The sequence below is a fragment of the Ornithodoros turicata genome, chromosome 8 (assembly GCF_037126465.1).
Source record: "Ornithodoros turicata isolate Travis chromosome 8, ASM3712646v1, whole genome shotgun sequence".
In the NCBI taxonomy this organism is placed as follows: Eukaryota; Metazoa; Arthropoda; class Arachnida; order Ixodida; family Argasidae; genus Ornithodoros; species Ornithodoros turicata.
The window spans coordinates 14278434-14296793 of NC_088208.1; the positions used below are offsets into that span (position 1 = coordinate 14278434).

General features: G+C 46.5%; 1 protein-coding gene across 1 annotated transcript in view; it reads right to left on the bottom strand.

Moving 5' to 3' along the window:
- Window positions 1-10656: 10656 nt before the first annotated feature.
- LOC135366492 (RNA-binding protein 33-like) overlaps window positions 10657-18360 on the bottom strand; it is a 32349-nt gene continuing 24645 nt past the window's right edge. Inside the window, exons 11-15 of the mRNA XM_064599204.1 lie at window positions 17616-17878; window positions 16145-16363; window positions 15593-15712; window positions 13612-13700; window positions 10657-11430 (exon numbers count right to left, since the gene is read on the bottom strand). Of these exons, the coding sequence (XP_064455274.1) occupies window positions 11382-11430; window positions 13612-13700; window positions 15593-15712; window positions 16145-16363; window positions 17616-17878 (740 nt within the window). The 3' untranslated portion in view covers window positions 10657-11381. The remainder of the gene's footprint in view (window positions 11431-13611; window positions 13701-15592; window positions 15713-16144; window positions 16364-17615; window positions 17879-18360) is intronic.

Here is an 18360-nt window from a genome sequence, read left to right on the forward strand (position 1 = left end):
CAAATTAATGAATTAAATAGTCCAAACTAGTCTAACTTTTAAAATGCAACGGAACCAATGAATGCTAGTGAACCTTCTTTTCAGCTAGTGTTGATTAAGCAAATAGTCCCAATCCATTCAACATATTCGCGCTACAAGAGAGTGGCAAAGGTGACAAACTCCTGTTTGTGATTCGCACCTTCGTACTTTACTGCTGCACTGGCTCACCATGAAGCTGTATGAGCCTCAACTCATTTCAGAACTCTTTAGTTACAGAAGCCAAATGCTTGTGGCAATGTGGTATGTAGAGTGCCAGACAAAAGTTTACGGAACATGCTCCGGCGCATTCCTTCCTCAGGGTGACGCACTAGCAGCAAATGGTATCGTACGGACTTGCGGACAGGTGACCGGGCTACCTAGACACATGCCTGTAAGTCCGTACCGTACCATCCATTGCCAGCGTCTCACCCTGAGGAAAGAATGCGCCGGAGCATGTTCCGTAAACTTTTGTCCAGCACTGTCCCTAAAAAGAGTATGTCGATGTAAAGAAACAAATAAAAGCATCCCAGAACATGTACATGGAAAGTAAATTCCTTGTACTTTACCATAATACAATCCAGTTTGCCTCCAAATTTTTCTTTCAAAAGGGGAAGTGCAAACATGCTCTAAACGGGGTGTGAGTTGTACAATATTTTCTTCGGTTTGGTCTGCACCCTCCTGAAATGCTGTGCTCGCTGTACCACTTAAATTGTATGCACAAATGCATGCTTCCACTTTGAGTTATTGATGTTGTACACATCGCGTCATACCTCCTGCACAAGCCAAAGTACCGTAATTTCACGCGCATTAGCCGTGGCTTATGCGCAATTTTTTTTCTTCTCACGGGCGCTCTGCGGCTTATCTGATGTCTATTTTTCCCTAGCATTTTCCCCACACGCCGGTTTTAACGAAAGGGCCGACAGTGTCTCTGGAACAGCACTGCCCTGCCGATGCACGAACAGTGCGTAACAGGGAAGGGTCCACATTCGAGTAGATTGATCTTCCTGGTGCATTCTCCCAAGCAGCTTTAACGAAAGTGGTGACAGTGATCCACGTCTCCTGGAAGACCACTGATCCATCAATCCACGAAAAACACCCAGCAAGGGCACAATCCGACGTTGGTAGAACTCTAGAGCGGACCTCCTTTGTTGCACACTATGCCGACCCCCGGAGTATGGACCACAGGGTTTATGGCCTTCTCTGCGGTCTCCTTTGTCGCACGAATCAGTCGTCTCGTATTGCCCGCGGCTTATCTGCCAGAAAATTTTCAAAACGTTCCTAAAAACGCGTCCTGCGGCTTATCTGCGGTGCAGCTTATACGCGTGAAATTACGGTAAATGGAAGGAGTCACCTTTGGGGAAAGAAGTATGCATGGTTGAACTTGTGAAGGTGTGTGAGTCACCCCCGCAGTTCTTCATAAGCCTCGATAATCATACTTTACCACACTGATCTAGAGTAAGCCTAGTACTTAAAGCATCCCAGTGCTAAGTCCGACGCCAAAGTGTTCCCGCTTTGGTCTCTCTGCTGCTATGCAGTGTTCCCACGCGCAGTGACTGCACTGTTGCTACAAGTTCTGCTGCCTGTCCTTGAAGGTTTCATACTGTTGTTTGTTTGCTTTCCTCGAGTAGGTGGCCCCCCTTGAAATATACTTTGAAAGGTTATGTACTTTTCGCACGCTTCTGCTTTGAAGGAAGAAAACACACTGGCTTACGTAACAATTACACAAAAAGTGTGAATGTTTCATATCATACAAGGTGTTACAGGGGTTTAAAAGGATTCCTATTTTAAACTTGTTTCATTTTGCATAGTGATGATGATGCCCACATAGGCGTCGAAACGTTCACACCTTTTTGTTGTTTTGTAATTGCTATGCGAGCCAATGTGTTTTCTTCGTTCAGTAACGATAACTGTGTCCACCCACTTATGAAAGAAGAGATCCTTGTGCATCTGTGGGTAAATGCATAGAAGTTGAATGCTTCATACCTTGAAACCTTGAACCTTCATGAACCTCAAAATCTACATGCCTGGATGTAATTATGCAAGGTGCATCGTAATATGCGGCTCTCGGTTCCACAAATTCCTCTAGAGACCCGCGTTTCACGGAAAATTTTGGCGGCCGTGGCATCTCCATGCGTCCACTGTTTACATACGAGTGTCTTCGCACCACCTCACCCTCTTCCCGACATTCTCTTCGCCTGTCGCTGGAAACGCGTAACACTTCTGGTAGCAGACAGCAGACACGTTTGCTATAAAAGTGCGTTTGACGCTTGCACTGGACTCAGAGAGGTCGCCGATGGCCGTTTTACAGTTTTCTGAAGCATCCGCCACTAAAGCACACCTTCTCTTATAGATATCTGCGTTTTCATTGACCTCGTGAAGAAATAATGACGGGACTACTATACGTGACAGCAAATGCACGAGTGCAAGGAGGCTTAACGCTTTACAGGGACAATAAAAACTCGGATATCTGTAAGACAAGGCATGCTTTGGTGGCAGACGCTTCAGAAAACTGTAAAACGGCCATCTGCGGCCACTCTGAGTCAAATGCACTTTCATAGCAAAGCGCGTCTGCTGTCTGGGAAGAGGGTGAGGTGTGCGAAGGCCCTCGTAGTTAAACAATGGATGCATGGAGATGCCATGGCCGCCGATGCCAAAACTTTCCGTAAAACACAGGTCGCTAGAGGAATCTGTGGCGCTGAGGACCGCATATTAATAACGCATTACGATGCACCCTGCATAATTACATCCAGGTATGTAGATTTCAAGGTTCAAATCGAGTGGCGGATCTAAACTAGACATGGACGTTCCAATGTGCATGTTTAGCTTACATAAAAGAATATTTATAACACGATTGCTTTCACAACGTCTTTTATACCCATGCCACACGGGCGTTTTGACGGTCATCGAAATGAATGACGATCGGATGCTGCCACATGATCACCTTGGATCACCATTAAACTGGATGGTCATTCATCAACTGTATGGAGACCCCAGATACATAACTGAAGCTGTCGATGAGCATGGAAAACTACTGGTGGCAGTTGTACCTTGCGAGCAAGCAAGCGGTAAACAAAAATTCGCAATAAAGCAACAAAGCGAGTAAATACAAATTAATAGAGTAAAAAAATATGTGTAATCTGAGCGGCCCTGTGTAATCAGTATCGTATATTTACTTTTTTACTCTTCATCGCTGTGTCTGCAATGTCACGCATATGCAAAGCACCCAGTGAGCCATCTGAAACTTAGTCTGCTTCTGTGACACCAACAAAAAGAAGCAACGTGCAAACAAATACACAATAAACGCAGTATTAAAGTTCCAAAATCTTCTTTCGCATCCAGTTTTGCTTCTCTGTGCACACACATTATCCTACAAAAGGTTTATGTACAGAACTCGCTTTCCACATGTGCACTATCTCTATCTATATCTATATGTGCACTATCTCTCTGTCTATCTCCCGTGCGCAGCGAATCGCCCGTGTAGCATCAATGAACGTCGAAATGCCGGATGACCATTGGTTTCGACGACCGTCGAAACACCCGTGTGGCAGAGGTATAAATTGATCGTGGAGCTTTCGGGAAATATTTTTCCTCTCTAAATTTGGGAGGTAAAAATCGGGTAAATCAAAACATGTTCTCCAAATTCATACAAGTTTGGGTGAAAAAAACTTCCAGCACGCTAAATTTGGGGAGAAATTGGGCTCAGTTACTCGAACTAACTAAACTGGTTCGGTACAAATGGTGGCGTAACTGCGTTTGCTGCCGAACAAGTTAGTATGCCTTCCTAGAGACGTCTCAGTGAGGGCGCCCCAAAGAGGCAACCTTGAATTCGGGGTGCAAATTCGGGGAAGAATCGGGTGAAACCCAAAAACTTCAGGCTAAAAGGTATAAAGCTTTACTTGTCATCCCTGCCCTTGAAGTACTACTGTATCGCGTTTATTGCGTTATGTACACATTATTGACCATATGTTCACCATTTGGAAATCATGGGTTCATAACCAGAGTGAGAAAAGCAAGAGGAGGTGTCTTCTCATGGTGAAAGGCCCTTGCCCTGGTGACATCATTTAAACATTTGTGGCTGGTGTCACATACGAGTGAATGAGTAGTGGGCTAAAGTAGTAATGGGCTAAAAATTGTCGGGCAGCCACGAATGCAGCAGACACAGGGTCAGTCCGCTGGAGATTGGCCGTGTTGCTTTTACTAGTCCTCAGAAGGTCCTGAAGAGGTTGTAATAGGGATGCACAACTCTGTATCTGTATCTGTAGAAGTAGTATCTGTATCTGTAGTATCTGTAGAAGATTAAGCTGCCCATTACCAAGCGGAAACTCTGTGAATTTCTTGGGCTGCTTAACTTCTACCGACGGTTCTCGCAGAGTTGTGTGCCCCTGTTACATCCTCTCCAGGACCTCCTGAGGACTAGTAAAAGCAACGCGGCCAACTTCCAGTGAACAGACCCTGTGTCTGCTGCATTCATGGCTGCCAGACGATCTCTAGCCCATGCTGCACTACAGCACTGCAAAGGGCAGGGCTGGCCCGAAAGCCTGAGCCTGGCCTGCAATCGGGCTCCAAAGTCGTTCTGCTTGAGGGCTAGGGTCCAGTCCGAGAGTTCCCGGTGCAGAGTCTGGCCGAGCTTTTGTACGCCATTCTTTCACATTATTTAATCCACAACATCCATCCTCAAAACAAAGCGACCAAGTACCTGGGCCCTTCCTCCATCTTTCTGCTAAAACGCTACAACACAGCCGTCGCGTTATTCTCGACTTTGCTACGTTGAGTATTACACCGTCAGACAGGCGCACAAGACTTGATGTCAACGTTTTGCTACAAGCACAAACTGCATCAAAGGTTGCGCTTGCATGTTCCAGGCATGTGTGGTTTACGCTGCGTCATGAGTCTCTACCGCATGGATCGAACCTGTTGGGCGGATCGCATCACAAATCTGCCCATGTAGCTGCGGGCCGGGCTAGGTTTTCGGCAGCTGGGCCGGGTAAGCCTCTGTGGCATCGGGTGGAGGCTGGGGTGAGTTTCCTGAAGATTGGTCATGCTAGGGTCGGGTAAGACTCCGTGGCTTCGGGTACGGGCCGGTAAATTCAGGCTTGTGCAGTGCTTTATACTGCACTACTCATTCACACGCTTCCTGATTAATCAATCAAGCGCTGATAGATTGTTACTAGGCTTTTGAAAATAAAAGTTAAGGTGATGCAATCAGATAAGGATAAGGTATAATTAGGGTTCTTCGTTTTCAAGATTTATGATTTTTCAAATTCGGGTGCCATGATCTTTGTTTGATGTGTCACTGGGGAATTTTTGGGTGCAACGAAAGGCATAAGAAACAAGCCACTGCTGTGACACTAGTACGAGAAACAATAATCTTTATATTTCCGCTCGGAACTGGGATAGCGAATGACCGCGGTATCCAAACACTTGCCCGAGCTCCACAAAAGCTCGTCTTTGACTCTCCTGCAGGAGGGGATCGTAAACAGAGGACAAATAGGTTGCTGATATTATGATTCACGCTTCCGACAGTTTACCGAGAATGACAGGTTGAAGGACCGCAAGGATTTCAGGTAGATAGTGGGTTTTACCTGGGGTTGCCACCAGGCCGGTACTATACCGGCACGGCCGGTTATTTGCTTCCTCTGCCGGTTGCCAGTAGGAAGGTGATACCGGCAGAGCGTTTGCCGGTATTTGTGGCTCAAGACCTTTCATAAGGCTTTTTACGGGGTTTTTCCTTCAACATTCCACTACAGCTTGAATAAATGTGGAGCACAGACCAAACTCCGCAGTCACCAGTCGTTTTCTTAGTTATTCATTGTTATTATTATTATCATTGTCATTCATTACATCTTGTGTTCGGAGGGTACAAGAGCAGCACAGTCCGTTGTGGTTGTGCAAAGCTGTTGGTGGCTGTGTCGAGTCAGCTAGAACGTTCCTCACCCACTTTCCCTTTCCCACGAGCATTTCCTCCTTTCCCTCAATTCCACCTCCTCTCCCTCAGCCCGTATTTTTGACTCCGAAAGGTGGCAACCCTAGCTATACCCGAATTCTTGAAAATTTGTTGGGGGGGATATCGTGAAAAATCGGTTTTAACCCAAAAACAAAGAAGCCTAGGTATAAGTCATAACAAGTAGCAACAACAATGTACCAAAAACACTGCTCAGGTACTGTCCAATTTCTAGCCTTAAAATGCTTGTATGTTAATACTGAAATGTAAATTTTTTGCAACTTTAGTGTTCACCTGATTATACTGAGAAAGCGTCATATTCGTTACACGTTTTGGTTACGAGTCTCCAAGCTGATACTATGTTATGGGAAGCGTCTCACTATGACAGCCGCCGCTATTTTGATCAGAGACTTTTCTTATTCTAGGCCCAGAAGAACAACAGTCTCTGTTCGAAATATCGGTGGCTCTCATCTTGAGGATCTTCCCTCGAGATTTCCTGACTAGTTCACTGAATTTTCTGACTCCCAACAAGCTGATACCAGTTATTTGCGCTTAAATAAACAACTGTTAGTAAAATGCGAATACTGAAATGTTAGGGCACGAATATTGGCAAGTAAAGTCTTTAGACATCAAGTGACAGCAAAGTAATATTATGGTACCAATATAATGTCAAAGTCATCTTTTTTGTATAAAACTGATTTAGAAAAATAATTTAAAAAATAACACACCACAAATTTAAGTACCTGCAAAATGTATATATCCCACTTTCGATATTAACTACTGACGATGAGTATTGCACTGCCCACACAACATACTGCGCAGTCCCCAGCCACACACAAGGTGTAAAAATCTGTAGGGTCTTTGTACGAAACTAGTGACTGTTGTAGAGCTTGGGAGTTGCACGCGTTATAGAAAACTGTCCAGTCAGGCCGGTGACAAGCTGGGAAATGTCCTAGACTTGAGTGCGTTGTTGCCCCCCCGACTCTCTCAAACAAAGGGAAACATTCGGATGTGCCTTTCCGGCAATGTAACCCGACCTGGGATTGGCCTCCCGACCGGAGAAAAACACCCGAACAATAACCCAGACATCTCTCGCGAAGTATGGTTCCCAAATCTCATTTCCGCTTAGTCCTACCCAAAAGTGCGAAAATAATGACTTTACAGTATCAATAGAAATTATTCCATAGGAAAGTACTGAGGTAAAGTTGAAATGACTCTGACTAAAAGTCCAGCGACCTCCAATTTCCCCCATACGAATGTTACAGTACCCGCTATGCGATACATAATGAATATCGTAGGGTTCGGGTGTTATTATGTTTTCCGTTGGGAACAACCTTAAACTCTTCCTGTCACGTTTCGGGTGTACTTCGCAGAGTCATTATATGAACGAGAATAAAAGTGTGGCAGGACCCTATCAATTGTGCTACCTAAGACAAAGTTGAAAGGCAAAATAAAAATGACTTCTCAGTTCATCACCTTCGCAAGAACACGTTGAACTCCGTAGAAATTAAAAACTAAACGTTAACAAACAATGCGTCACGAGGAAATGTAAATATAACAACGGTAAAGCAATGAGTAGAGATCCTAAGTATAAATATAAATACGTATCATAAAAGAGCTGGCTGCTCAAAAAATACAATTCTAAGGGTCGATTCACTCGATGCAACTTCAGTTGCGTGCCACCAGGTGGCACAGCGTGAACGGTGACGCTCCGGTTGCACAACCCGAGCTGCAGGAGTTGCACGGCCGGCGGTTCCGCGAGCAATTTCTCCTGCAACTCTAGGAGCAACCCGCCAGTCACATGACTCCTTCTTCCATGCGCGTCCAATCGGAACGACTGGCTGCCGCGTGCGATTTCCGTGACGACACTTCCGCGGTTCAGCTGTTGCCGCGGCGGTACGGACGGGACGCTGAAATTACGGAAGTGCTTTGCTCATCACTGGAAACGCCTTCCAAAAGTGCGCGCAACGTAGCTGACACAGCAAACAATACGGCTGCGGCTATGCGGGACACAGAGATGTTCCTTAGCGCCCTCTGGCGAGCACGGTGACTACTACGACATTCAGAGTTGCTCACCGTGTAAAAAGGGCGTATTTTTTGCAACCAATGCAAGTGGGTTGCAGCTAAAAGGTTGCACCGTGTGAATCGTCCCTGACTTGACTATGGTCAGGCTGTGGGTCTGCACATCAACAAACGGTGTGCAGACACACGAACCTGAGAATGCTGGATGCGTAGTGGTCGTGTGTGTATATGTGACACTGGCACGCTGAATTTCAGAAAAATCTGAAGCGAAAATGCCATACACAATATGAGGTAGAAGGTGTACATGAACAACCCGAGGTCAGGGACAGATGTTGTCCTTGTGCAATGGAGGTGTTGAGCATTACGTTAAAACTCTGATGGATGACCAGAATCTAGGCCGGAATGCTGCCGTGAGCGAAGCACACGAACCAGCCTAATACGGCTAGAGGAAATGAGAGGCAAACATGTTGATGTTGAAATATGGTCTTCTGTCATGACTTCAGTGCCATGTCTTCTTACGAGGATCCATCTTATAAAAGATTCCTTGATGACAACATCGCTGATTCTCCGTAGGCGAAAAAGCGTCCCCACGTCCGAGGTTTCGAGGGCCCACGCGCGATAAAACAGTGTTAAAAGAAACCAGCAATGGCTTCCACCTTCTATACTTACCACATATCCAGCACTGTAACTTTAGATCCGGAAATTCTTTGTGCTTGTTCCTTCTTGAGCAGCAAACACAAAAGTATCTTCTTCTTCTTCTTCAGAAAAGCATATCTTCTTGTCAACATGGGGCTAGACCCTCGAATAAAATCTCATGCCAAATGAAGGCACAGTGTGTCTTCAACATGGACAGGGCCCTTTTACTTTTCCTGACCATTACCAAAGACCTGTGCTGTGTTTGTAAATGCTAAACGAAAGTGTCAACACAGCATCAAATCGGTGGCTTTCCGCTGGCTTCACATCCTGAGGAACTTGACAGCAGCGTCCACCTCGTGGCCATGGACGTTGATGAAACGCTTACTTGATAACAAAGCCAGAGAGATGTGCTGAGAAATCAGGTTCAGTGGGTTGCCTTTCGAGTATCTTCAATGTAGAGCAGTAGTTTGCTGAGGTTCAAACGCAATAAATGGGGCACAGTAGGGCAATGAGCCCTACTGGTTGCACCTTCATTTTAACTTTATCGGGCATGAGCTTAGCCACTTTGTTTGCACATCTTCTCCAATGACAGGATTGACTAGATGATCTGTACAACTCAGCAGTCATCAAGCCACGCAGAGGTATTCGACACTCACAAAAGTGAGCTTCCAAAAAGAACCCCGCGACGCTGTGGTCACATGGTTTAAATCTAGTAGTACGAGGACATGAAGATCGAGCGTAGACAGCTTCTTGTTCATTGTGCTTTTACAAGCTCAAGGGTTTGGTTGCGGTGCTGCAGGTGGCCAGTAGGCTGTCAATCATTTCGAACTTGGGTTCACTGTGCACTTTGCTGCATGCAATAACTAGAAGGTCAAGATGAGTCCAGTACACCAATGATGGTCTGTACACGACACTCATGCAAAAGTAGTCATGAGGAACGCAGTTGTGCACGGTGTCAACTCTATACAGCTGTAGTTTCTCACAATCTCTTCCAGTGTACAACGTTCCACTGCTTGCCGTGCACAGCAGTTTAGTTGATGACCTTCATGTAGCACCTCTGCCCAAAAATTGAGGCGTCGGTTGAAAATTCACTTCTGCTGCCTTTTCTTCACTGCCTCTACTGCTACTTTTGCTACTACTGCCTACTACTTTTCCAACTGCCATCTTTTAATTTTCGTTGATGCCACCTGCGTCATTACACTAAAAGGCCCCTTCGACTTGGCTGCACTCACTGCACCAGTTCAGGCAGTGCAGCGCATTGCAGTATCAAATAATGCTGCACACTCTATGCATTTTCCTATAGGTTATGTAAAAGTGTGCACCTAGGTCTGGACGTGCTCACGACCGGACTGCACTTGCTTGAAAGGATGTGCAGCAAGAGTGCAACTACGTCAAGCAGACAATATTACGGGTCCATATCGGCGGCGTAGAAGAGAACGTCGTCGTCGTAAAAGACAAAAAAAATATGAAAACAAAAATCAACAGTGTGAACACAAGGAGCAGGACTGAGGCAACGTGAAGTGTAGATGACAAGGCTTCCGTACTCACTCTTTCGTCCTGAAAGCGACCATGGAGCACTCACTAGCATTGAAGCTATGCATGAACTGCCTTTGCCGGAACTACACTCGTCGTGGCGCCATTGCAGAGCTTCCTGGAACTAGTGCAGCAAGTGTAGCCATATCGAAAAGACCTAAAGTAACGTGGTCTCTCGACAAAGCTGGAAGCGTTTAAGTGCTATAGGCCAGAAGTTCCTACGGTGAACCACCGCAAACTGAATGGCTGTGGATGATGTTGTGAACTCTTCCGCGATGGCCCCGTCTTGGTGCAACGAACAACGTCTGAAGCCTCGTAAAAGAACTCGTTAAACGGGAGCGGGGATTTCGTACCTCCTTGGCAAAGCAAGAATGAGGAATTTGCCAGCCCGAGAGGGCTCCTAGTACAGCTCCATTGCAGAAGGACCGCATCTCTCGTGACCCGCGGAGACGGGCGGAAGCAATCGGCTGCACGCCCGTGGCCATGAAATGCTGAAACGTTATCGGTGATTGTTTGACACTCGTACCTTTAATGAACTACAGAAAACGAATGAGGAAAGAGTGCGAGATCCTCATGGCACGACCTTGACCGCTACGAGGGAAGATCTTCCAACGAAACTCCGAAAATCTTGCAGACTTTTCAGTTTGTCTCTGATATGCAGTACTGCTACAGCTTGGCTGTAGGTGCACACCGTCACCTGAGTCTTTCTTCTCCGCAATGCAATGAAGTGAGGAAACCCCCGTAGGAAATAAAAAGAATATGGAAAATTAAAAAAAAAAACTTCGGGCGCTCTTCTACAGCTCAAGCACCCCCAGTCGACCGAGGTACTTCGTATCGAGTTCTAACCACTCAACTGTGCAGCAGCTCTCAAAATCGTGTAACTGTGAAGTGTACCGTGTCACATGATGACCAAGCGGAAACAGTGGCTGGCAGGCAGCCACGGCCTTCCGCGACAACCGGACAACAGTCGGGTGACACAGAAAACTGGGACATGCTGGAAACCGCAAAAAAGGGCTCTAGTGTGTCTCTCGAGTGTTTTTCGGTTTAGCAAACCAGACGGCACGAGAAGCAGCAGCAGACGTCGACTGGGCAGGTCCTCGTATGTCTACTGGTGGAGTCCAATGCAGTAGAGAACGAGACGGCCCTACCTCCTCCATGTTGAAGACGACGAACTGGCTACGACGACCTTTTTTGTCAGGTGAGGAACGGCCCAACTCTGTAGTTTTCCTCTTCAGGGTGGAAGAAGGCTCACCTGGATCATGGACAGGTCAAACATGTGCCTAGAAAGTAACGGGTAAACAACATTACAGCAGAGCAAATTAGTGCAGAGCAAATCCGTGGCTTAGTCAAAGGCAAAGTGACTAGGGCCAGCAATGGGGCAGGGTATGTATAGGGCCTGACTTTTTAGGGTTAAACCCGTATCCGCCCCATATTTACCCCCCGAACGAAATGTGTAAAAGTCGGGTTTAACCCGAATCTACCCGAAAACATAAGGGTCGCGTGGCACACTCATAAGCGTGCATTAAAATAAAGTTTGATAACATTGCTAAACATCAGTTCCATGTTAAGACAAATTTTTATTAAACAAAAAAAAAATCACCCGAATTCCTGACGACAGAATATGCCGTAACGGGATTTAACCCGAATACACCCGAATTTTCGAATGAAAAATATCACCCGATATTTACCCCCCGAATTTGGCCAAAAATAAAACCCGAAAAAGTCAGGCCCTAGGTATGTACAGTGGCGGTGAAACTCCCCACTAATCATGATTTAAATAAAGGTGGTGTTGTTTTGTCAAGGCAAAACAGGATGAAAACAATGCATATTTTTACTACGCAATATAACTAGCTCCCAACTTTTTAGGGTCATACCCGGTTATGCTTGCTATTAAACGGGCACTAAAATGCAAAAACAACTTGCTCTCAAATGAAAGTCCATGTTTCGATTAGTGTCATGCGAGCAAAATTAGTTGACGCAGCGCCACCGTTTAGAACAGTGGTTCTCAAACTGGGTTCCGCGGAACACAGGGGTTCCGCGAGCTGCCTTCCCGGGTTCCGCGAGAAGGCTGCCGCCTCAGCCCCTATCCATTCACAGAACTTGAATTCCCCCGCCCAAGCTCGCTCGGCAGGCCAGAAGCACGCGCACCGCGGCTGCGGAGTTCGTTCACGGCCTCTTTCCGTTGTTTATGGGCGCTTTGACCCGTTGACAGACCCCTTACTAGGCAAAGGAGTAGGCCTGGAACGTGCCAGCGAGAAGCTCCGTGACTTCTTCGTGGAGGCCTGATGTACGTGATATCTGATGTACTGCTCATGTTTAGGAACAGGGGTTCCCTTGTCCTTCTGGCTAGGTCCAAAGGGTTCCCCGGGCCAAAAAAGTTTGAGAACCACTGGTTTAGAAGACAAACGCAATGAAAACAGAGCCGTCTATGGCGCTAACGAACGGGACCTCCAGGAGGCAAAGGCTGGTGGCATCCGATGAGACAGCAGGGGAAGCGCCCGCATACCTATCGTGGCCGTGTGGATCTGGAATGGGTCTGATCGTAGTGTTCCGTATATGCGCACTGCTGCATTTTTCAATGCCGATTCACTGAGTTGTAGCCCACAGCGGTTCTCACGAATGTTCCACTGACAACATTTATCTTCACGTCCTTCGGACAGCAACGCCGGTCCGCTCTGCAACGCGCACTATGTTTTTCACAGTGACTGCTCCATGACGCGGCCTGCGCAGCATGGCACGAGCTGAAATGACGTTCACTGTTTAGCGCCAAAGCAAGAAAGAGTCTGATATAATTTCGATTGTAGATCCGTAACGGAAGCCAAGTTTTGGATTATGATAACAGGGTCGAAAATTAACATAGCGTGTAACGTAACTTGAAGTGAACTTGTTTGTGCATTTTAGCGCCCCTTTAAAAATCGGGTTTCAACCTAAAGAGACAACCTTCAATTCGGGGTGCAAATTCGGGGAAGAATCGGGTTAAACCCCGAAACTTCAGGCTCTAGTTATGATATGTGTGTCTGTGGTGGCGCTGTAGTTCTATCCATTTCCACACAATGTGCAATTGATTGTGGTCGCGCGCGATAACCACAGAATCAAACGGCTTCTTTCAATCTACTAGCTCGAAATTCCATTGTAATAATGCTGACTTTCCACCCATGCTACGCTGTTGCCCCCACATCTCTATGATTTATCATTCGCTCCAGTTACATACCGCCAAATCTAGCGGATTTGGGCATGCGCCAGGCAACAGTCATTGGTGAGAAGTGACAAATATCTACAGGGAGTAGATGCAAGATTTTGTAGCTATGACAGAGCTTCCTTGTCGCTTGAGTAGTGGCGCCACCATCGAATTTGTTACTTGTAGCGTGTTGTGGGGTACAGGCTTTAGCGAAGTGATCACCAGCAATGTCTGTTAGACAAGATTATTTAATCTTCACTGTTTACTCGATCAATTCACTCACCTTTGGTATTTCTTCTGAAATGTAAAGGCCTGCTGCTGATCCTGAAAGCCAATCACGGCTCTTCTCTGGTTGCGGTCCAGCACTATACCCTGGCAAGAGCATCCCAAAATTTAGTCAACATCTAAACGGCACGCGAGTGCCCCAGCTCATCAAAGGTCCTTGTAGGCAAACACAGGCAGATAATTAACCTGCGCGTGCAAAGGTTCACACATTTCCAACATAAATTTTCAGTGCCTTTATAAGTGTATTCCATTTGTTGAAAGAATTTCAATATGCACTGCTCATTCAAATATGAAAGAAAGGTAACGCACAAATACGCTAACGAGCGCTCATCGGCACTTGTCCACGTTTCTCCGGGCGCTGTGATGTGAACAAAGTTACATGGTGCAACAGAGAAATACGGCTAGGAGGTGAAAGTCTCCAAGGCAGCAAGCATGGGCGCGGGACCAGAGAACGTCACATTGGGAGAGAGAGAAAAAGGCTGTTGTACGAAAGACAGACAGGTGGCGACGACTTCCCGACACAGAGAAGAGACGCTCACTTGATGCCGATGTGCCTCGCACAGAGAGATACTGCTGAGAACTGCACTGTGAGGACGCCTGCAAGTCGACTGCGACCATTAGCGCAACTTTAGCTTGATTGTCCAGTGCCCCTTTTCTCCGCGCCGGGAGTCGATCTTTTGGGCTGCATCATGTCAGTCATCTTTCACTGATTTGTGTCTGTTGCACTGTTCCCTCTCCTTCTCATAAACGTTGAAAGCCGATCCAGTCGGCATGTGTTGTGTTGCGCCACACGTTTTACATGTTACGGCGGTTATGAAGTAGACAAGAGCATTTCCATGTGGCACTTCTCCTTTTTGCCAGTGGCTCGTCAAGCATCTCCTAGTCCTCCGCACGAACCATACTACGGCAGTGCAAGATTTCCATGTCGCACACACGCACGCACAGACCCACCATGATGGTGATGGTGATTGCGATGGCGATCGGGCCGAAGCACTCCAACAGAGTAGCACTGCAGTATGCTCCAGAACTATTCGAAAACTGTGTGTCCGCTTTTGAGCTACTTCTCTTGATCGAGCAGCATACCCGCCTGCAAGGAGTGCATGTTGCTCGATCATCCCAAAGCCACCCTACATGAGCTGGAGGCACTGGGAGACGCAAATGCAAACCGCCGCGCCAACGGTATCGAGCAAGGAGACGATGAACAGCGCCCGAGCAAGCGGCAGCATCACATCACCGCAAGCTTCGTAAGATTTGCGTCCTCGTGCAACAGATGACGCTGCGGGCTCGAGCTGCTCCTAATACAGTCTCTGGTCGTGGGAGAGAGAGTGATGTTTCACCTCCTAGCCTTCTTTATCAGTGCTCAAAATAAATAGCACTTGACATCATTCATCAGATCTACTTCAGCGAGGAATTTCAGTATCGGACTCTATCACAATGCATCGTGCCTAAGAGACCAAAGAAAAAACGCAGGCACTGCCCACACATAGTGCCCTGTGTTTTCGGGTTTCATATTTTTTGAAAATCATGGGGTAAAAATTGGGCGTTATTGCATTGGCCGTAAAACGGTAAAATCATGCAGTATGGTAAAAAAAAAAAAAAAAAAAAAAAAAAGGAGTGCTTCTCACGTTTTACATGAACATGAGATGCGGAACATAGCGTCCTCTAGTGCCGGTATTGGCGGCTGAATTTGCGCCTTGCCAAGTTAGCTTTCGGGTTTTACCCGAAGTGACGATGATGCAAATCGGGGGGTAAAAATGGGTTTTACCCCAAAAACACAGTGCCTTACCCATACACATTGCTGAGAGATTCAGTGTTTGCAAGCCACCAATGTACGGTCAATTGTGTTGTCAGGGGCTCAGGCAGCCTCACTCATCCTCCCCCACCCCTCTCTCACACACACACATTCACTCACCATGCAGACAGACAGACAAGGAAAGAGAGAAAAGTATGAAGTATGAACTAAGTGAACAGCCACTCACAGTGATCACTCCACAAGTGCTTCCCAGCTGCTTGAGCTGTGCTTCAGTGGTTGAGGCAGACAAGTTGTTGACAAGGACCTGCGTCGTCGGTGGTATGTGTCCCCCTTGGTGTCCAAGCCTCTGTTATAAATGTCAGACTGCCTTTTAATTTCGATGTGTCATGCACTTGGTGCTCAACGAACACATTTTAACACCAGGCCCCTCCCTATCTCACACATCTCATCGTGGCCACCATTTTCTCCAACACGGAATAAATTAAAATGCTGAAGATGATGTGAAGGAAACAGTGACATCATGATCTAGCCCACAACACTTTACTTTGATAGAAGCATCATTTGGGTATGCACAAATTTGTGTCTCGCTATGACAAACACCTCAAAAATGGTGTAAACTGTGTGGAAAAGTAGCTTGCAACCCAGTGAAAATAAAACGGCCAATAAATAAATAAATTGAAAATTAGTTTCTGAATACCCCTCCTACAAGAAACGTTGGCACAGGAATCTCCAAAAGGGACTTAATGGGGTAAAGGTCATAAGATGACAGTCATCTAACCTGTGCAACATCGCCTCCACCCCCTCGCACTGAAGGCCCCTGTATGCGACCCCTGGTTGCAGGTACGATTTTGATAACTTTCTTCGCCACATTCGGGGCGCACTGTGGCTGCTGCTGCTGCTGTGGAGGTAACGAGGGGCGCACAACACTGCGCCCTGCTCCCCGGCCCACCACAGAGATCCCACCTCTGCCCCGCAGAGGGTGCCGAACTCCTGGACCCTGTAAAAGTAAATTGCAGTTCACAGTCTTGGGAAAGCCTACGCTCAAGTCGACCTATGACGATAACAGAGGGTTTCAGAGTAGTACGCCCAAGCATATTGAGGGGTGGTCCTCGTGCTCAGGGCCCCCCACCTCACATATCGATACCATAGTCCGAGTATTTCTTCTTTATATAATTACGACGGGCCTTGGGTCGTGCGGGCCCCAGAAGCGGCATAATGCACGGGGGTTTTGTATGCTTTCCGTAAAGCCATACTGAAGATATCTGCGTAATATTAGTGCCAGTACTTCCAACCCTGCAGTGCATGTTATACATAGGGCCTGACTTTTTAGGGTTAAACCCGTATCCGCCCGATATTTACCCCCCGAACGAAATCTGTAAAATTAGGGTTTAACCCGAATCTACCCGAAAACATCCGGGTCGCGTGGCACACTCATAAGCGTGCATTAAAATAAAGTTTGATAACATTGCTAAACATTAGTTCCATGTTAAGACAAATTTTTATTAAATGAAAAAAAAATCACCCGAATACACCCGAATTCCTGACGACAGAATATGCCGTAACGGGATTTAACCCGAATACACCCGAATTTTCAAATGAAAAATATCACCCGATATTTACCCCCCGAATTTGGCCAAAAATAAAACCCGAAAAAGTCAGGCCCTAGTTATACATAGAGCCTGAAGTTTTCGGGAAATATTTTTTTCAAAATTTGGGGGGTAAAAATCGGGTAAGTAAGCGTGTGCAGTAAATTCATGCGAATTCGGGTGGAAAAACTTCCAATATGCTAAATTCAGGGAGAAATCGGGCTCAGCTACTCAAGCTAACTGTTGTGGTTTGGTACAAACGGTGATGTAACTGCATTTGCTGCGGAACAATTAAGTTAGTGCCTTCCTACAGGTGTCCCAGTGAGGGCAGTTTGACGGGTAAATATCGGGTTTGACCCTAAAGTGGCAACCTTCAATTCGGGGGGCAAATTCGGGGAAGAATCGGGTAAAACCCTAAAACTTCAGGCTCTAGTTATACAATAGAAAATCTGGCAATTTTTAAATACTGTCACAAACATATGCAAGTGCATCAATGTAGCTTTCCATTTTGTGCGTAATAAAAGCACCTAGGGACCTTTCAGTGCGTAGAACGACCAGAAACGGTGGCGGCTAAATCACAAATACAAACAGCATTACTAAAGTGGACCACGCTGTTGCTCATGCGCCGCGACAGTTACAACAATTCTCCAGCATCTTCCTCACCTGCGGACACAGAGATATGACATTTCGGTTCGGCAGCTTCTGCTGCGGAATGGCTGGCTGCTGAGACGGATTTCTTCGCACTATCACCACCTTCTTCACTGGGCCTCCCACGACTGGACTGGGAGTGTCTTGCTGCACACTTGGTTTCAGGCCCAGGCGTTGCTTGACGCTAACTGCTGGTTTTTCTGGCGGCTGTACTCGCTGTACTGGCAGAATTTGCTGTTTGTTTGGAGCAGCTGTTGCTGTGGCCTCCGCTACAACAGCTGTAGAAAGGAGACCAGGTGAGAAATGAGATCATTTGTAAATGATCTTCTTTGGAATGAACACTGTTTGAAAATACATGAGAGAGATCATGGCACTACCCCCCTTGTGTTCACCAAAACAAAATTCGAAATCTGTCTCTTGTAACCGTATGTTTCTCACCTCCACTTCGAAAATGTGTTACCGGTATGGTACAACATCAACGTTGTCATCTCGTGATTTTTTTCTGTTGTTCTGAAATCTTGATAGTGCAGAGCTCACTCTTTACACATTTTTACATAAATATGTATGTTGTCGCCCTGTATTGGGGAAGCACAGTCACTGCTCGATATTTCTGACTGCGTAAATTGTGACTTTTTTTTTTTCGACCCAATTTTTTTGACAAAACTAGTAGCTTCATCAAACTCCCTTGTAGGACCAATGTACTTCCACCGCCAACGTTTCCCTCATCCTGCCACCCCCTCCTTACTGGTATCCTCTCTCT